The 21,208-nt window shown below is 43.9% G+C and overlaps 2 protein-coding genes across 5 annotated transcripts in view; one reads left to right on the top strand and one right to left on the bottom strand.

Annotated features, from left to right (window-relative positions):
• Positions 1 to 16,249, bottom strand: part of CACTIN (cactin, spliceosome C complex subunit) — a 666,706-nt gene extending 650,457 nt beyond the window's left edge. For both annotated transcript variants that reach the window (XM_077475728.1, XM_077475727.1), the window contains exon 1: positions 15,887 to 16,249. In XM_077475728.1, the coding sequence (XP_077331854.1) occupies positions 15,887 to 16,101 (215 nt within the window). In that variant the 5' untranslated portion in view covers positions 16,102 to 16,249. The remainder of the gene's footprint in view (positions 1 to 15,886) is intronic.
• Positions 16,250 to 16,281: 32 nt separating this feature from the next.
• Positions 16,282 to 21,208, top strand: part of POLE4 (DNA polymerase epsilon 4, accessory subunit) — a 121,178-nt gene continuing 116,251 nt past the window's right edge. Inside the window, exon 1 of one of the 3 annotated variants that reach the window (XM_077475730.1) lies at positions 16,282 to 16,778. In XM_077475730.1, coding sequence (XP_077331856.1) covers positions 16,419 to 16,778 — 360 coding nt within the window. In that variant the 5' untranslated portion in view covers positions 16,282 to 16,418. The remainder of the gene's footprint in view (positions 16,779 to 21,208) is intronic. The other 2 variants (XM_077475732.1, XM_077475731.1) reach the window with 2 other exon arrangements.

Raw genomic sequence — 21,208 nt, 5'->3', positions numbered from 1 at the left:
TTAAAAAATGAACTTTACTTATTAGAGCAAAAACATAAGGGTCAATTCGATAAAAACATATATAAAGAAATAATACATAAACGTATGCAACTAAACAATAGATTGGAGCAAGAAGCAAGAAAAACTTATAAACACGTAGCTAAAGAAAGATACATGTGGGGTAATAAACCGGGGAAACAATTGGCTAGAATAGTAAGGGACAAAAAAACTATTAATTATATAGAAAAAATCAAAAACGCGAATGGTGAAATAAAATACAGAACATCAGAAATAGCAAACGCGTTCAAAACATATTATAGCGCCCTATACTCAATTAGGAACAACGAGACTGAAAATCAGAAGGAGATCAGGAAAAACAAAATACAAGAATACCTGAGGGAGGCAGACCTACCAAAGATAACCCCCGAAATGTCTAAAAGCTTAGAGGCCCCAATTACTCCAGAGGAAATAGAGTATGCAATAAAGGATACGCCCAACGGGAAAAGCCCAGGACCAGATGGTTTTACCATCAGGTATTATAAAAAATTCAAACAGCTGTTGGTCCCACAGTTATGCAAACTCTGGAATAAACTGGCAGAGGAGGAGCTCCCGAGGAAAGAATCACTCCTAGCTAATATCATATTAATTCCAAAGCCGGGTAAAGATCCTTCGAGTTGTTCTAATTACCGTCCAATTGCACTTTTGAATACAGATATTAAATTGTACACAAAAGTGTTGGCAACAAGGATAAAAAATCTACTTCCAGATTTGATCAATGAAGATCAAGCAGGATTTGTACCAGGGAGGGAGGGCCGTGATAACAGTCTGCGAACGCTGTTATTAATGGGGAAGGATAAGGAAACCAACCCTCCAATGATTCTGGTCTCGATCGACGCAGAAAAAGCTTTTGACCGTGTCGATTGGAGCTTTATAATGGAAACATTACAGTCAATGGGACTTGGCCCCAAAATGCTAAAATGGGTAAACAATCTATATACATATCCATCAGCCAGGGTGGGGGTAAATGGGAGTATGTCGTCCGCGTTTGATATGCAGAATGGTACGAGACAGGGGTGTCCCCTATCGCCATTGCTATACGTGTTAGCTCTGGAACCCTTATTAGCAAAAATTCGCAACAACCCAGTCATAGAAGGAATAAGACTGGGGGGGGAAGAGCATAAAGTGGCGGCATACGCGGACGACATACTCCTATATTTGATCAACCCCCAAACATCTCTATCAGGTATGATGAAGGAGATCAAAGAATACGGGGCCCTTTCTAATTTCAAAATAAACCCAATTAAAACAGTTATCCTGAATATAGGACTAGACCTGCATGAGGAAGAAAAAATACGGCATAAATTCCCTTTCACATGGGAAAAAAAAGAAATAACTTATCTAGGGATCAAATTGACAAAATCAATTCGGGGGTTATATCAAGCTAATTTTATCCCGTTGATAAACGAAGTCAAAGCGGAATTAATGAAGATGAATAAAGGAACAATATCTTGGATGGGAAGAATCAATGTGCTGAAGATGGTGGTACTGCCAAAAATTATATACAAATTGCAAATGCTTCCGATAAAAATCCCAATATGTTTTTTTAATATAATAAGAACATTATTTTCCAAATTTATTTGGCAAAATAAAAAACCTAGGATAAAATTTAGTTTATTAACCAGGAAAAAAAATAGGGGAGGAATGGCACTACCGGATATTCACAGATATTATTTAGCAATTATTTTTACAAGATTGGTTGAATGGACAAATCAAAATACAAAAAAGAAGTGGGCAAAAATGGAGGAGATACTGATCGGGTCACAATTAAAAAAAAATATATGGATTCCACCTAAATTTAGAGCAATTAGTAGCAGGACACACAATATCACTTTAACGGCACTAAAAAAATGGGACACAATACAGCGCAAAAATAAATGGCAATATAATTCACCACTAATCCCTCTGGAGGGAACGAGTTTTTTTACACCAGGACACGGCACATCACTAGGGAATCGAATGAGGGATTTACAATTAAAAGAGATCTTAAGGGAGGGGAAGTTAATGTTAAAACAAGATTTAAATGACGAAGCATAATTGGCAAATATTGAAGGATTGGGAATACCTCCAGATTCAGCACTTCGTTAATTCCATCCCAAAACCAATAAGAAATGAAAAAAGCTTAACAGCAATGGAAAAATTATGTATAAAGAAAATAGCAGTTAAACATTGTGTCTCGCAGCTATACGACTGCTTATCGGAAATAGAAGGCCAAGGACATATCCCATCTACAGCTAAATGGGAGAGGGACTTGGGCTACGAAGTCGACGAGACCCTAATGATTAACTCAGTATATCAGTCTGTATTTGACACAAGATCAATAGAAGTAAATTATAAATGCCTAATGAGATGGCACTTAACACCAGATAAATTGCATAGAATGGCACCATCCAACTCGAAGTTATGCTGGAGAGAATGTGGGTTACCGGGAACGATATTCCATTTCTGGTGGGAATGCCCAGTAATAAACCAATATTGGAGTAGAATAATAGAATATATAGAGAAAATAACAGGGCAAATAATACCTTTAACCCCAGGGGAATGTTTGTTTTTGGGGGTTGATGTAAAAACGAGTAAGTTTTTCAAAAGAAGTATACAAAATTCATTAATACCCGTTTTACTCAACGCCGCAAAAGCTCTAATACCAAAAAATTGGTTACAGGTGAAGCAACCCCTGATTAGAGATTGGATCCAAAGAATAGAATATATCAACAATATGGAATACCTAAGAAAAATGGAGGAAAATAAAATGATAAAATACCGTAGAACGTGGGAAAAGTGGAGAATATTTAAAAGGACGAAGCATTATACTCAAGCATTAACGGAATAAAGAATAGTGGGTATGGGGTATGTCAACAGATGGGAGAGAAGATGGAAGGGTGGGTGGGGGAAAATCTAACCAAATAATGGCGTCAAATAAATAGTTAAGGTAGTAAGAATATGTTGGCAACGATAACTAAGTCGATATCAAGTTTATTGTGGGTTTTTTTTTTAGTGTTTTCCTTTTTTCCAAATATGTATGTGTTTTCTCTTTTTAATGGAAAATATTAAATTGAATTAAGCTTATTATGGGAAAAAAAAAAAAAAAAAAAAGAAGATTGGGAAAAGATAATGAAATTTTTGCCACAATGATGTTAAGAATACAGGATAAAGACTCAGACAGCTAATCTGATTAGAATCCATAAACAACAAATCTTACTGAGTGGTATAAGAAAAAAAAAAAAAAAATAAAAAAAAAGGAAGGAAGAAATCATATTGTCTGAGTCGGGAGCCGAGTTTGGAAGGTTATATAGGGAGGAATAATATTTTTCAAATTCCTTAGCAATGTCTCTGTTGTGGGTAATAAGTTCGCCTAAGGAGGAACGTAGATGGTGTATTACATTATTGTTACGCTGTTTACGCAGTGCTTGGGCAAGGAAACGACCGCACTTATTGCCCTGTTCATAAAAGAGCTTCTGAGACAAAATAAATTTTTTCTTAACGTTAAGGTTCAGGGTTTCGTTTATCAGAGCTCTTGTGTCAGTTAATTCTTCTAGAGTATGTTGGGCCAATGTTTGTTTGTGACTAGCCTCAAGATTCCTCAGCTTAGTGAACAGGGCAGCAAGTCCGGCCTTACGGGCTTTCCTAAGAGATGCTGAGATCGCAATCATTTTACCTCTAATGACGCATTTATGGGCCTCCCATTGAGTCATATTGGAGGTATCTGGGGAGTCGTTTTCTGAGAAGTAGTCTGAGACATTTCCTCAAATCTTCTTCAACTGATTTGTCCGTTAAGAGAAAGGGGTCCAATTTCCAAATAAACGTCCGGTCGTTTGTCTCCGGTAACGTGAGTGTCAAAGAGATAGGGTGATGGTCAGAGATCGTCATTGGTTCGATTGTCGCGGTCGTGAGTAATGACAAGTCATGTTGCGATAGAAAAAAGTAATCTATACGAGAGTATTTATTGTGGGGGGCAGAAAAATAGGTAAAATCTTTGTCCTTGGGGTGCATGATGCGCCAAGTATCATGTACACTCAGTTCATGGAGGCAGTGCCTGATTTGTTTGAGCGCCCTATACGTGAGATGTGATGTTCCCGAAGAGGTGTCCATCAGGGGATCTAGAGGCAGATTAAAGTCCCCCCCTAGTAGTAGGATTCCCTCTTGGAAGGAAAGTAAGTGTCGAAATATAGCCCTTAGGAAGGGGACTTGTAGCGAGTTAGGGCAATATATGTTTGCTAGAGTGACAGGTCTGTTTTTGTATGTACCTTTCAGAAAGACAAACCTCCCTTGTTCATCTAACAGGGAATCAGTAATTGAGATTGACGAATTCTTGGAGAGCAGAATAGATACCCCTTTAGATTTAGTTAATGGAGAGGTGGCGTGGAAGCCCAGAGGGTAGTACGAGTTGGACAATTTTGGGACATGCTTCGCGCAAAAATGGGTCTCCTGGAGAAAGACTACCTCAGCTTTAGTTTGTTTTGCATAGGAAAGTACTCGGGAGCGTTTCTCGGGGATGTTAAGGCCCCGAGCGTTCGGGATAAAATTTTGAGCGTTATGGGGGCCGAACTGAGTTGGGAGCGCGGCATAGTGACTGGCTAGTGGGCCCTACAGTAAATTTAAAAAAGAAAGCCGGGGGAAGCCAGAGACCCGAGAAAGGGAGGGGGGAAGAGGGTAGGGTAGGTATAGGAAGGGGGGTAGGAGGGGGGGTGAGAAAGGGAGGTACTCCGCAAGGAGTAGCAGAAATTACACCGGTTGACGGGTATGACCCGCACACCTACGTCAGGTAATAGAGGCAACCGGTCAAGGTCAGGAGAGCTACCAGAGCTTCCCACTTGGGAGACAAAAGTCTGGGTACGAACCGAGAGAGGGGCTATCGGTCCTGCCGAGGATTTTATAGTAGGGGAAACCAGAGGAAAGGGCTAGCCCACCTGTGTAGATTAAGGTAACCATGGTGAGGTTTTCATGTCGTACAGCAGAGTTGTTATCGTTTCCCCAGAGTGAACATATGAGAAGGTTGTACAGTCATGGCCCAGATACCAGAGATAGATAAACAGTATTAGAGCTACAGTAGCATTAAGCAACTTGAGGGACAGAAAGAAAGATACCCCGCAGGTTTCTGGGAGGTATATAGTGAAGAGGGTTGCGAAGCGGTGAAACAGTGGTATGGTGAGATAACATAGGGAGTGTGGGGAGCCAAGTAAATAAACATATAAACATTAAGCAGTCATTGCGAAATTCTATGATCAACATGTGATACCTGAACACATTTTGGAAAGTTGCGTCCCATCTGACCAGCCTGGTGAAAAAGTAACATAGTGAACATTATATATATGGTTAACATAACAACGGCTCCGAAAACTCAAGGCATCCCCATAGGGTGCGTGGAGGGGAAAGACTCGCTCTTTGAAGAGATAGGGCAAAAACAAGTAAGCATCAATGTGAATACAGCAACTCCTCTGTATGTCACCCCTCACAGAGAAGTATCGCTAGATCAGGGGAGGCCACACTCAGGTCTAAATCCCATGGGGTTGTAGTAAGTTCGCAGAAATACATATCCGCTTTGGGAAGAAAGGTGACACGGCGATTGCCGAGATCGTCAGGGGTATCACTGTAACCGGCAGCCAAAGTCGGCGCCTTTGAGGTAAGGAAAGCTAGAGGAGGCTCTAGCCCAAGTGTTGCATCCCTCCAGCCAGCCATGCCTGCAAACATACTAAAATACATTACATCTGCCCCACTGCTCAAACACATAACTAATTAGAACACCCGATCCCCATAGGAAACCAGTGGGAGTCTGAGCCTAGGGCTCAGGGACCCCTAGTGTGCCGGCAATTGACAGAGGGATATTAGAGGGCGGGTGATAAGACAAAAAGAAAAAAGCGGACGGAGAAGAAGGGGAGGGAGGGGGAGAAAAAGGGTAATAGGGGAGCAGAGAGAAAAGGGTAGGGGGTAGTAAAGTGGGGTAGGGTGGTTAGAGAGTAATGCATATCAGTAAATCCAACAACAAAAGGAGCAAAGTACCGGTTTTAACCTACACCTGGGAATAACCATTACAAGGCAGTCCGGGAAATCAGGGTGAAGTCCTGTGTAGTGCTCCAGTAGTCTGAGAAATCCAAGTTTGTCGAGCTGGAGTGGTCCTGATGTCTCTGATTAGGGAGCCCATAGTGGGAGTAGTCTCATGACAAAAAGTGAAATCTGTCCATAGATACGGCATCATGTCGACATCGCTTAAAAGTTGTTGGGTAGAGGGACGAGGAGGGGAAAAGGAGCACAGGTAGAACAGTGACAGAGTTGTGCAGGGGATCTGCATTATGGGGAGCGGGAGAAAGAAAAAAGAGGGGGGCAACAAAGGAGCCGGTGGCGAGCTAAGAAACAGGCAGATTGGGCTTGATATAACAGTTCTTGGGGAGCATTGGGTAAGTCATAATACTTGGAGCAGAGCCAAAAACAAGGGGAGAAAGACAAAAGGCAACTAAACAGGGAGCAATGCACAGTACCTTAAAGTCAGATGGGAGCAGTGAGCAGAGAAGAGATGAGTAGATCAATGGATCCTGGCTCTGCTGTGTGCTGGAGAGGCCGAGGGACTCCCATTCCTCGGCGCTCCGGTGTCATGTGAAGGCGAGCGAGGAGGGAGGGGATGATGGCGTCGGCGGCCCAAGCTGAAGTTTCCCGCCTCTGCTATGCCATCCATGGAGAAAGCACGGGAAAGTGTGGAGAGGCGGAAATCACTATACCAGTCTGGCAGATCCACAGGCGGTATATCCAGGGTGAAGAAAAAGTGTTCCAGGTCCTCCGGCACTCTAAGGATCGCTGTCTTGCCATGATGAGAAGCTGTCAGACCAAATGGGAACTTCCATCTGTAGACTATGGACCTAGCCCTCAAAGCTTCCAGAAGGGGGCGAAGTTCCCTTCTCCTCTGTAGGGTGATACCCGACAGGTCTTGGTAAATTTTAACAGTGGCTCCCTGCACCGCGACTCGATCGTGTGTCCTGGCTGCATGGAGGATTTGCTCCTTAAGTGGAAAGTCCATGAGGCAGCAGACCACATCCCGGGGGGGGGGTCTGTCTCCCTCCCTCTTGGTCGCAGAGCTCTGTGAATACGCTCAAAGTTGATTTGAGTATCAGGAGGGCGGTCTAAGATCTCATTAAACAGCATGGCTACAGTCTGGGATAGCTGGGAGGGTTCAATGGTCTCCAGTATGCCTCTCACTCTGAGGTTACGGCGTCTTCCGCGGTTATCTAAGTCCTCCAAATGTCTGTTGATGTCCCTAAGATGAACGGCGTGGGACTCCGTTATCTGTTGCACATGGCATAAAGCGGTGTCTTGTCTCGCTTGAGTCGCTTCAACTTCCTCCACCCGTAAAGTCATGGCGTGTATGTCCGACCGCATGTCTGAAATCGCAGCCATAAGTGTGTTCTTAATGTCTGCGGCCACGCTGCGGAGGTCGTCTATGCTCACCGCCGCTGCTGGGCCGGGAGGCCGGTCGATTCTGGGGCCAGCGGGGAGCAGTGCTTCTGGCCTGTTAGGGCTGGCACTCTGGGATCTTCCGTCGCGCGCCTCTGCCTGGGAGGCCTGCATCCTACCTGAGGGCCGCGCCCGGAATATGTCCGGAATTGGACGGGCGGAGAGGTCGTCGGATCCCCTGGGCGATCTGGACCGTGTAGCGGAGGTCGCTCTGGGTGTCCTCACCATGTCAGGGGTAGGAAAAGGGGCTGTAAAGCTTAAGTTGCTGGCCTCGAGGACGGAGCTCCAGATCTAAGCGTCCATCTCGGATCGGATCCAGGCCACGCCCCCGATAATAGATCTTTTAGACAAGAATCACTAATAGCTATTTGCACGATTCTAAAACCACACTCAGGTGAAACATCATGCACAAATTTCCGCCCCATCATGATAAACATAGATATTAAAAAAATTTTTAAAAATTCTAGCTACTCGTCTTAAAGATACAATAGGATCACTAATTCACTGTGATCAGGTTGGTTTTATGCCAACACGTCAAGCAAGCAATAACATACGTAGAGCGGCACTATTGGCACTGATTGCCACATCATGTCGAATTCCAGCTTGTTTCCTTTCATTAGATCTCAAGAAAGCATTCAACTCCATTTCCTGGCCTAACTTGTATTATACTCTACAAAAATGGGGTTTTGGCCCCAACTTCATAAACTGAATTATGGCCCTTTATAATAACCCAAAAGCATATGTTAAATATGCAGGTTATAAATCTGAATCCTTTAGTATAAATAGAGGTGCACGTCAGGGATGTACACTCTCTCCACTATTATTTGCCCTCCTAATAGAACCAATAGTTGAAATGATTAGATCAGACCCCACTATAACTGGAATTAAAATTGGCAGTTACCAACATAAATTATGTCTATTTGTGGACGATATCCTTCTATTTCTTTCTTCTCCAATAATAAATCGGGCCCCAACCTAATTCCAATACTAAATGAATTTGCATTATTTTCTGGTCTTCACATTCACCCTAAAAAATGTCAAGCCTTAAACATATCGCTCTCAAATGTAGAACTAAATTCAGCAAAGAAAGATCTCTCCGGCCGGAATGCCAGAGCCGCGCTGCGCGGCCACTTATATAGTGACAATGGGGCGGTGTCACATGGTATATGTCACATGGGTTGGTCACATGGTGACCCCGCCCCCTTACGATGTCATAGTCCCCATGTGACATCAACCCATGTGACCAGCCCATGTGACATATACCATCTGACACCACCCCATTGTCACTATATAAGTGGCCGCGCAGCGCGGCTCTGGCATTCCGGCTGGAGAGATCGTCGGAGAAGAAGGAGAAGAAGAAGGAGAAGAAGGAGAAGAAGGAGAAGAAGGAGAAGAAGGAGAAGAAGGAGAAGAAGGAGAAGAAGGAGAAGAAGGAGAAGAAGGAGAAGAAGGAGAAGAAGGAGAAGGAGACCGGGCCACCGCCTGTAAAAGAGCTATAAGAAGGCGCGGTGGCCCGGCAGAAGAACCGAAGAGGGGGACAAGACCCCCGAAGTCGGGAGACGAGGCCGGCGGCGGGGAGGAAGAAAGCCGGACTCCTCCGCTAGCAAAAGAGCTACAAGAAGATAGCGGAGGAGTCCGGCGAAGACGGAAGACCCCGGAGCTGTGCAATAAAGTATTTTATCTCGTGTGTTGTGTTTTTTTTGGTACTTTTATTTTACAGGTGAATGGGTAGGGGTACATTGTACCCCATACTCATTCACATAGGGTGGGGGGCCGGTATTCGGGGGCCCCCTTATTAAAGGGGGCTCCCGGATTCCGATAAGCCCCCCGCCCGCAGACCCAGACAACCAACGGCCAGGGTTGTCGGGAAGCGCCCCCCCCTTCCCCAAGGCACCCCCCCATGTTGAGGGCACGCGGCCTGGTACGGCTCAGGAGGGGGGGCGCCCCCCTTTCCTGGTCGGCCGGGTAGCGTGCTCGGACGAGGGTCTGTTGTGGACTTAGGGGGGAACCCCACGCCGATTTTTTTCGGCGCTGGGGTTCCCCTTTAAGTCTATACCAGGCGGCGACGTCTCCGTCGCAGGCCACGCCTACCTGGATACCTGCTCGAAATGAGCGGACTTTTCTCCGGGCGGAAAAAATACGCTCATTTCAAAAGTTGGGCGGACTGGCACACACACGGGCGGATTGTCCGCCCAAATGCGAGTCCAGCGGACAGTCTTTCCAACATTCCGAAAGACTTAGTCCGCCAGACTGTCCGCTGAAAAAGTCCGCTGAAGCCCACACACGAGCGGACTGTCCGCTGAAATGTGTTTCGGCGGACTAAGTTGGGCAGACAGTCCGCCCGTGTGTACGCGGCCTTAGTATTCAGGGTTGTAGGTAAATATAACTGGCATAACCCCCTCCGGCTCTCCCTTGATTACTAAGTGATCTCCCTTTATCTTTTCAAGGTCTTCAAGGAGAGAAAAAAGGGAAAAAAAATAAAATAAATAAAAAATAAATAAAAATAAAAAACTCACGGTCTACTGGGATTACCCCCTTCTGAAAACTCCCCTTTCTTTCACTTGGCTTGCCCACTGCCCCACCAATAGTACTGACCTGGCCGAACCACTGAAGAAATCCCTTATCTGCTTCTTACAGGCCCAGGCTTCTGGCCTAGCCTATGCTTAAATGCTCCCTTGCCTGATCAGATATCCTCCCTTAATCTATTCTTTATTTTCTCTCCAGTCGGCTAGCGTACACCCTTTATTGACTTTCACCACTACCCGCTGAATTCAGCCAACCCCGCTCAGTGGACCTATAATTTAAGTTTTTGCATTTGTTGTGTTAGTGTCTTCCCACTGTCTCACTTTGGTTTATTTGTTTGGAATCAGTTTATCTGTTTCCAATTGATTAGCAAGCAGGTTCTTGCTAATATCCAACTACCCTAACATCGGCCTAACTTGGGAGTCATCGCAAGTTGTGCCTACCAGTTCCCCCTTTTGGTTTCAATCATCCAATACCCTCCAAAGCCCATCCGTCCCTCCTTCCCCCTTTCCCTATCTACAGGTAATATCTTTTTGCCCTCTCGGTTTCCGCCCCTGTCCAGTCTCCCGCCTTTGGTTCTGGGCCTGCTCCTCTCACATCCCCCGCTTGTTCATTTACACTATTGTAAAATCAACTTCAAGACAGAAAGTAGTCCAATCTGACCCTTAAACAATGACGAAACCCCAACGCCGATCCACCAAAATACTCACTACCGTAGTGTCTATAAATGTTAGAGGGTTAAACCTGCCAGAAAAGCGTTCAAGTTTTACTCGTACTCCATAGATACAAAACAGACGTAGCCTTTCTCCAGGAGACGCATTTCAAAACAGGGTCAACACCGAAACTCTCTAACTCTCGCTTCCCTATCTCCTTTCATGCCACTAACCATTCTGCAAAAACCAAAAGGAGTCTCCATCCTGATAGCGAAACACTGCCCGTTCCAAATCAAGGATACTTGTATTGACAAGGAAGCCCGGTTCCTTTTTGTCAAAGGCACGCTTTATGGTAAACCTGTCACCTTAGCCAATATTTACGCACCCAACACTGGTCAAGTCCCGTTTTTTAATGCGACTATGAGAACTTGCCACTTTCCAGGAAGGTATGCTAATCCTGGGAGGGGACTTTAATGTCCCTCTTAACCCTTCCCTCGACACTTCGAACGGCACTTCATCTATACCCTATAGAGCACTTAAGACAATTAAGAACCGACTGCGTGAACTAGCAGTGCATGATTAACACATTAAACATTAACATTAAACCCCAATGTTAAAGATTTCACGTTCTACTCAACTCCCCGCAATAAGTATTCCAGACTGGACTACATTTTCATTTCACAAGCTGATCTACCATCAATCCACGCTACCTCGATCCACCCCATGTATCTTTCAGGCCACAACCCGGTGGGTCATTGACTGTAGACATAGCACACTCCCCCAACAGATCTTCGATCTGGAGACTTGACCCATCATTACTTATGGACGAAACTATTACTACCAACATAACCCAACGACTGACTCTATTTTCAAGAAAATTCTTCGCTAGAGATCTCCCCTATGGTGTTATGGGAAGCGCACAAGAGTACTATAAGGGGAGAACTTATAGCAATTTCGGCCAAAAGGAAAAAAAGATAGGATCGCCCACATCTCCAATTTGTCACAGCGGATACACAATTTTGGAAAACGCCCACAAAAACTCATTGGCCTTGGCAGCCCTCCCAGAGTTACTTCAAGCCCGCAAAGAGCTTTTAGAAACTCTAAACACACAGATAATACGAAACTATACCCTCGCACATAAAACCTTTTACGAGTACGGCAATAAGGCTGGTAAATTTCTAGCAAGGGCTCTCAAAAAGAAGAAAGCAGTTATGACCATACACTCTATAACTGACCCTCAAGGACAGAAACTAACGGCTAATGATCAAATTGCAAACCAATTTGTACATTACTACTCCCAATTATATAATCTATGCCCCACTGAATCCCTCACACGTGACGCTTCACGTCTTCACATGATTGAAGACTTCCTTACTACTTACAGCCCCGATCCTCTGTCAGAGGACGTCGCAATGGACTTGGAAAGACCCTTATCACCGACGGAATTGGACACAGTGCTTAAACAATTGAAACCCGGTAAAAGCCCAGGCCCAGACGGATTAACGACGGGGTATTACAAGACTTTCATAGACTCCCTTAAACCGCACTTTCTGCAAGCCTTCCAACTCCCTAGCCTCTGGTGACTCTCCACCTAGAGACCTGTTAACAGCTCACATCTCCGTGATTCCCAAACGGAATAAAGACCCTTCCCTAGTGACTAATTATAGGCCAATCTCCCTGCTAAACGAAGACTTAAAAATCTACGCTAAAATATTAGCTAAAATATTAGCTAACCGTCTCTTGCCTCTCCTGCCCAACCTGGTCTCTTTAGATCAGGTAGGTTTTATTCCGGGCAGAGAGGCAAGAGACAATACAACCAAAGCCATCAACATTCATCATTGGTTATCATCTTCCCAACAACAAGGTTTTTTCTTATCCCTTGATGCGGAGAAGGCGTTCGACAGGGTGGCCTGGGACTATATGTCAGAAGTTCTCAAAAAGATAGGACTACGCGATCGTATGCTCCGATTTATTTTGGCCCTTTATTCAGTCCCAACCGTGAAAGTGCGGGTTAATGGCAGCCTGTCGGACGCCTTCTCCGTGTCAAATGGAACGTGCCAAGGTTGTCCCCTTTCCCCCCTGATATTTGTATTAACTCTTGAACCGATGCTTCAACGACTCTGAGCCAACCCCGACATTAAAGGGGTTGCAATAGCAGATTCCACCTACAAGCTTGCCGCCTTCGCGGATGACATCCTCCTATTCCTGACAGACCCCCACACGTCTCTTCCTAACCTACTCGCAGATTTCGCCACATTTAAAACCCTATCAAACCTCCAAATTAACTTCGCCAAATCGGAAGAACTGAATGTTTCCTTGCACCCAGATACTCTCTCGCTATGTCAAGCAAATTCCCCTTTTAGATGGGTAAATTACGCCATTACATATCTAGGAATCAAGCTACCGACCCGCCTATCCAACCTATATTCATCCAATTACATCCCCATACTTCAAAACATTCAGAAGGATCTTAAAGCCTGGTCGTCTGGTATGTTTTCCTGGTTTGGTAGGGCTGCCATACTTCAGATGAACATTCTCCCACGCCTGCTTTACATCTTCCAGACTATTCCCATCCAGGTACCCCCGACATTTTTTGCCTCATATCGGGCTGCCATTAGTCAATTCCTCTGGGGAAGGCAACGTCCCAGACTCAGCCTTGACAGACTCACCCTCCCCAAACTGAAAGGTGGTATAGGACTACCGGATGTGGCCAAATACCATTAGGCGTGCCAACTAGCGTGTATCATAGACTGGAATGTTCATAGACGTTCAAAAGCATGGATTAACATAGAACAGGAATTTACACGACTCCCGCTAAGCTCGCTACCATGGATAGCTCCAAACCATACCCCCCATTCTTGCAAACAGCACCCGCTCATTGGAAGCGCTCTAAAATCATTCCAGAAGGCATGCAGACTACACCAACTCAACTCGATACAGAGTCCCCTGACCCCAATCAGGCGGAATCCAGACTTTCCGATGGGCTTATCGGCCTCCTTTCGGACTGAATTTTGGCCCCATGACGAGATTCAGGCAAAACACTTCTTCTCTAATGGGACGTTTCTGAACCTTTCTGATATACCCTCGCGGGCTCCAGACCTATCTTGCCCTTTATGGACGTATTTCCAACTGAGACACTTTCTTAATGACCCTCACAAGCGTGGAGACTTTTAATAGGAATAAAAGTAATCACATTTTTTTTTTTTTTTCAAGTGTCAAACTAAAAAAATAAAAATAAAATTAACAATAAGAAAAAAATGTAAAGCGACCCTGTCCCCGTGAGCTTGTACGCAGAAGCGAACGCATATGTAAGTTCCGCCCACATATGAAAACGGCGTTCAAACCACACGTGAGGTATCGCCACGAACGTTAGAGCGAGAGCAATAATTCTAGCCCTAGACCCCCTCTGTAACCCAAAACATGTAACCAGTAAAAAAAATGTAAAACGTCACCTATGGGGATTTTTAAATACCAACGTTTGGCGCCATTCCACGAGCGTGTGCAATTTTGAAGCGTGACATGTTGGGTATCTATTTACTCAGCTTATCTTCCTCTGTCACATTATGCAAAAAATTGGGCTAACTTCACGTTTTTTTTTTTTTTGTAAAAGCATGAAACTGAAAAAAACGTGTTCGAAAAATTGCTGCGCAAATACTGTGTGAGATAAAAAGTTGCATTGACCGTCCATTGTATACTCTAGGGTCTTTTGCTAAAAAAAAAAATATATATAATGTTTGGGGGTTCTATGTAATTTTTTAGCAAAAAAATTATGAATTTTACATGTAGGAGAGAAATGTCAGAATTGACCTGGATGCGAGGTGGTTAATATCATCATTTAGAGGTGTTTATGTACAAAAATTTACTTTTACTTGCTTTACATAATTAGTGCTGCACTTTTTCTTACCCAAATGAAATTGCAGAGACCATTCCCTAACCTCCTCTACTCAGGTCCCCTGCTGGTGTAACGACATATTCGGCAACCCATCGCAGTTTGCTACCGAAGTGACGCTCCGTCGCCACCATCTTGCTACACCCCACACTCGTACACAGTAGGGATTAGCTCAGGCATGTTCGCATGGAACACATGCAGAGCCTGCCAGGAATTCGGAGCAGCTCTGTGCTAATCACAGGCAGTGAGACATTGCCCAATCTCTGCAGCCACACATCGGGGCAATGTCTCACTGCCTGTGATTAGCGAAGTGCTGCGCCGACTTCCTGGTGGGCTCTGCACGTGTTCCATGCGAACACACCTGAGCTCATCCCTAGCACACAGTAAGGATACACTAAGAAGGGGAAAAGCGCACATGTTGTTATACCCACTGGAATTTTGCATTTTACATGTATTTATAACAGTAAAGTGAGTTTATATAGTGAAATACAGTACTTACAACGCCGTCTGACTACTTAGATCTTGAATTTTAAAAGCAGCGGCAACCTTGCTCATCCCACAGGTTTGCGAATCTGACAGAAGTTTTCTGCTTTTTAAAAATCAACATCTAAGCAGTCAGACTGAGTTCTAAGTACTGTATTTCACTATAGAAACTCACTTTAGTGTTATAAATACGTCTAAAATGCAAAACTCCAGTGGGTGTAACATGGCTGCTTTCCCCCTTCTTACTGTATCCTTACTGTGGACAAGTGTGGGGTGTAGCAAGATGGCGGCGATAGAACGTCACCTCTGTAGCAAACAATAATGGGTCGTGGAATAGGTCGTTACACCGGCGCTCCTGGCTTCTCCTCTATGTCTGGTGACCCCACAGGAAGACGTTTCCACTCGTGTGTGCTCTCTCTCAAGCCTCACTGCTGCATACATTGACAGCGGGACGTGGCCCCATCCACTTATTAAAAGGAAAAAAAATAAAAAGTTATGGTTTTAGAACCACTTTTAAAAATAAATAAAAAAGGGGGTGGTGATAATTATTGCAGGGGGGGGGGGGGGGGGTGACAGTGCACAGACCCTTACAGTAAACTTCCCTTTAGAAACCTACAGTTTAAGTGCTGCTTTAGGTCACTGCAGCAAGACCTATAACATGCACTATACAGGAATTCATAACAAGATTTTGCTTCAGCTGGTCAAATCTGCGCTTTACAAGGGATTACTGGTTGTTTGCACCACCAAATTACATACAGCTTTGTATATACTTTGCTTCAAATGATTTTTCTACCATCACTATAATAGTGAAACAACTACTGTTTTACTGTATTGTTACCAGCCAAATGTCTACATTTCTTACCTGGGTTTTCTCCGGACGCTATTTCTATTACGGCTGCGGGACCTTCTTCTTTCCGTGCGCTGCCAACTGCTGGAACGGTATTGACCTCGTTCTCTGCTATAGGATCGAAACTTTTTTTTTTGCTTCTTCTTGGACCTATACTCAGAACTATCAGAGCTACCAGACCGACCTAGGCTCCGACTCTTACGTGGAAGCGAGTACGAACCTGACTGCATGTTTAGGTTATACTCGTTTTTTTTTTTTAAAGAACCAAAAAAAATGTAGTTAGGAGCACTGTTCAAATAAATCGACCTTAGTGCAACATAGCCGATCACCTAAAGGGCTATGTAAACCTACACCTTCCTGTGTGGGCGCGTGTTGCTTACGTCAAGCCAACGCGAAGTAACATACCCCCATCACGTGGTCACACTTTACCCTTTAGGAACGGATTCGTTTCCATTTGCTAGGGATATATGGAAGCGAACGGAGCAGAAAAGTCTGCTGGAGCAAGCGGGTATAGGGTGCTGGACATTAGGGCGTACAATGTTTTTGAATGACCTGTGTCCCAACGTCACTCTGCGCTAATCTGAGGGGAAACCAGTCTTGTAAACACAGGTTGGCGCGCCCTTTCAACGTCATACTCGATCGGCGCGTGTTATTGGAAGGAATTTTTTCAGCTCGTATGATGGCAGCGGAGGAAGAGGCAGTTGTACTGGATACCACTGTAAGACATGCAGACGCTTCTGATGTTGATCTCAATGACAGGCATGCGGGTGATAAAGCCGAATGTGCTGCTGCCCCGGTACTGAAGCTTGTGAAGTTGCCGTTGTCGCGAGTGAAAGCGTTAATGAAGTATGACCCGGAGCTGTCGCTGGCTAGTCAGGAGTCGGTTTTCCTCATTAGTAAAGCTACGGTAAGCCTGGATCTGGTGTGAAAGCTATCGGTTTCAGGACGCATTTAACACGCTATATCTTAAAACCTGTGATCTAGGATAGTGAGTTTGTAATTTAGAACGAGGGCACAAAACTTGTGCATGTTCTATGTGGACAGTGATCACTAGGAGAAAACCTTATGAATAAGGGCTTTCAGGGTGCTAAACAAAACAGTCCCTTTTCTTTTGTTGTAGGTAACTTTACTAATATTTTTGATACCCAAAATAAGCTCCTTTTTTGGTTGACAAGCTTAGCGCAGTTTTTAAACTTGCATTTGCAGCACCACACAGTTGTAGCAGAATCTCACATTTCAAGAGCCGATGAGAATAATTGCATCCCATGGCATGTTGCATGTTTTTTTGGGATTGAGGGCACAATTGTGGTGATAATGCATGCAATTCCAAAGCACAAGACAAAGCCACGGCAGTGGCGTACCTCTCAAGGCAAGGGGACACAAGAAGCAAGTGTCTTCTAACCTTGGCCTTACAGATTCTGACGTGGGTGGAAGACCACTTGGTTTTCCTAAGGCCCCTTTCACACTGGGGTGGTGCAGGCGTCGGCGGTAAAGTGGCGTTATTTTTAGCGGCAGTATGCGGCTGCTAGCAGGGCAGTTTTAACACCCGCTAGCGGCCGAAAAAGGGTCAAAAGCGTCGCCGTACTGCCCCATTGCTTTCAATGGGTAGGAGTGGTGAATACGTCGCTCCAAAGAAGTGGCTACCAGGACTTTTTTCACCGTCCTGCCAGTGCAAGGGGTCGGTATTTTCCAGGCTCTATTTTTAGCACTGTAGCGCCTGAAAACCGCCTCATTGTGAAAGGGGCCTAACGGCGATACACCTGAAGGGCAGCCTCAACCAGATAGCAGACTTCCTAAGCAGAAGAAGGGTTCTATAATCAGAATGGAGTCAAACTACAGAGATTTTTCAGAGGATAGTGAGGAGATGGGTAGTTCCCCAGGTAGACCTGTTTGCATCCCAAACAAAAGTTTCAGTATACTTTTCCTTGAACAGGCAGGACCAAGTGGCCGGTCTGGACGCATTAGCTCAATGCTGGACCTTCCCTTGTGTTACGCCTTTCCTCATGTACAGATGATCCCTTTTAGTGCTCAGGAAACTACAGGGAGAATATACGACCCTGATTCTATAGCTCTGTATTGCCCCAAAAGAGCTTGGGTTTTCAGTCCTATTAAAGTTGACGGTAGAGCCCCATTTGGTTGTTTAGGTTCCCTTTCTGCATCCCGATGTTGGTCACCTCAGGCTGGCAGCCAGGATTCTGAGGAGAAAGGGTTTGTCTGAAGGTTTTGTTTGTACCCTGCTAAAAAGCAAGAATGTCGCAAAGACCATTTATTTTAAAACCTGCAAGTGCTTTAATTCCTGGTGTGTTTCAGAAAGTTGCTCTCCATAGGAGGACATTTTTGTTCTCAAATTTCTCCATGACGGAATGGAGAAGGGTTTGGCAGCCAAAATCGTAACCAATTAACAACCGGACCATAGCCAAATGACAGCTGCAGGGCGGTTGCTTAACTCCCGGAGGGGGTACAGTGACATCCTCCCAGAATTCCACTCTCGGGTGCCCCCTGGAGCGCGCACTCGAGAACATCTGTGACCGCTGGGTATCACAGTAAACGGCTGCCCATTATTTAGGAATAAAAATGATGAAAAAAAATCTATTTTTGGGGGGAAAAAATGTGTCAAACTAAAATAAATAAAATGAACAATGATTTTTTTTTTTTAAAGTGCCCCTGTCCCCGTGTGCTCGCATGCAGAAGCGAATGCATATGTAAGTCCTGCCCACATATGAAAATGGTGTTTAAAGCATACCCATGAGGTATCGCTGCGAACGTTAGAGCGAGAGCAATAATTTTGGCCCTAGACCTCCTCTGTAACTCAAAATATGTAACTAGTAAAAAAAATTGTATGCATTGCCTATGGGGATTTTTAAGTAGCGAAAGTGTGTGCAATTTTGATGGGTAATATGTTGGGTATCTATTTCAAATTATGCAAAAACATTTCGCTAATGTTAGTTTTATTTTATTTTTATTTTTTTTGTTAAAGCACAAACCTGGTTTTATTCCAAAAAAACACATTTGAAAAATTGCTGCGCAAATACCGTGTGAGATAAACGGTTTCAACGCCATTATATTCTCTCGGATCTTTGCTAAAAAAAAACATATATCATGTTTTTGGGATTCAATGTAATTTTCTAGCAAATAAATGATGATTTTTACATGTAGGAGAGAAATGTCAGAATTGGCCTGGGTGCTCCAGAACGCCTGATGATGCTCCCTGCATGTTGGGCCTCTGTATGTGGCTACGCTGTGTAAGTCTCACACGTGGTATCGCCGTTCTCGGGAGTAATAGCAGAATGTGTTTTGGGGTGTAATTTGTAGTATGCATATGCTGTGTGTGTGATAACCTGTTAATATGACAATTTTGTGGACAAAAAAATAAAAGGGGGGGGGGGGGATATTGTTTTTTTTTTTTTTGTTTTTGTTTTTGCAAAGAATTGTGTGAAAAAATGACAACTTCAAAAAACTTGCTTTGCCTCTTACTAAATACCTTGGAATGTTTACTTTACTTTCCAAAAAGGGGTCATTTGGGGGGTATTTGTACTGTCCTGGCTTGTTAGAGTCTCAAGAAATGAGATGGGCTGCCATCACTTCAGGTGTGATCAATTTTCAGATATTGGCACCAATTTGTACTTATTTTTAGCAAAGATATGTAGTAGTGTAAATTTTGGCCAAAATTGATGAAGAGAAATTACAAATTTTTGCTAAATTTTATAACAGAAACTAAGAATTTTTATAGCACAAAAAAAAAACCCCAGCGGTGATTGAATACTAACAAAAGAAAGCTCTATTTGTGTGGGGGGAAAAAAAAAATTCATATAGGTACAGTGTTGCATGACTGAGTGATTGTCATTCACAATGTGAGAGCACCGAAAGCTGAAAATTGGTCTGGTTATTAATAGGGTTTAAGTGCCCAGTGGTCAACTGGTTAAAGGTTCAGGTAGCCGCACTGTCAGTGTTTCTAGAAGGTTTTCTCTAGAACCTTTTGATCATTCCGTTTTTCAAGAAGCTAGCTAGGGCTGGGCCGGTTCTATTTAAGAATTCCCATTTAGGGAAAAAATCAGTTGTTTTGCAGGGTCTGACTAGAAGATCTTTTGGTCCACCAGAAGAAGCCATATTGAATTTTGGTTGTTAAAACTATCGCTGCTGATAGCAGTCACCTTGGATAGAAGGGTCAGTGAACTTCAGGCATTCTCTATCATTGAGCCTTTCTTTACAGTTTTCCCAGATCGGGTAGCACTGAGGACAGACCCGGGCTTTTTGCTGAAGGTTGCTTCAGTCTTTCACAGATCCCAAGAGATAATTCTGCCAACGTTCTGTCCATTTTCCAACACACCCTAAGGTGAGAGATTTTCATGGTCCGGACATAGAGAATTTGACTTTCTAAATTCTCTTAACTCAAGAGTGTAAAACACATCTCTATTTGTTTTATTTTCTGGATCTCATAAGGGTTTCGGAGCTTCTAAAAGCACAATTGGAAGGTGGCTTCAGACGGCTATCCACAAAGCTTATAGGGCTGCGGAAGTACAACCCCTGGCAGCGGTAGTGGCCCATTCAACTCAAGCTGTAGCAATGTCCTGGGCAGGACGAGTTGGAGCTTCACCAGGGCGAATCTGCAAGGTGGCCACGTGGATGAGTTATTACACCTTCACTTGTCACTATAGGATGGACCTGCTCTTGGCAGCAGACCAGTCAGTTGGCAGGAAGGTCCTGTAGGCAGTGGTCCCACCCTAGGAGTAAGTACTTGCTTATCTCCAGGTGCTGTCCTGAAAGATGAGAACATTTTAGACTTCCTGCTAACTGTATTTCTACAAGTCTTTCAGGACAGCGCTGATGATCCTCCCTTGTTTATGAATGTTAACCCTTTCATGACTAAGCCTATTTCTGGCATTTGGTGTTTACAAGTTAAAATCCTTATTTTTATTGCTAGAAAATTACTTAGAAATTATATTATTATTATTATTATTATATATACACACATTATTTTTTTTTATTATTTTTTTCATAGAATCTAGAGAATGACTGTTGCAATATTTTATGCCACACCGCATTTGTGCAGCAGTCTTTTAACCACTTGACCACTGGGCACTTAAACACCCTTAATAACCAGACCAATTTTCAGCTTTTGGTGCTCTCACATTTTGAATGACAATTACTCAATCATGCAACACTGTACCCATATGAAATTTTTGGCCTTTTTTTTCACACAAATTGAGCTTTCTTTTGGTGGTATTTAATCACCGCTGGGATTTTTTATTTTTTGTGCTATAAAAGAAAAAAGACTGAAAATTCTGTTAAAAAAAAAATAAAAAAATTTTCTTCGTTTCTGTTATAAAATGTATCAGA

The sequence above is a fragment of the Lithobates pipiens genome, unplaced genomic scaffold (genome assembly GCF_037356315.1).
Source record: "Lithobates pipiens isolate NorthernLeopardFrog02 unplaced genomic scaffold, aLitPip1_a1.2 Scaffold_13, whole genome shotgun sequence".
NCBI lineage: Eukaryota > Metazoa > Chordata > Amphibia > Anura > Ranidae > Lithobates > Lithobates pipiens.
This window is presented reverse-complemented; position numbering and strand designations above follow the sequence as displayed.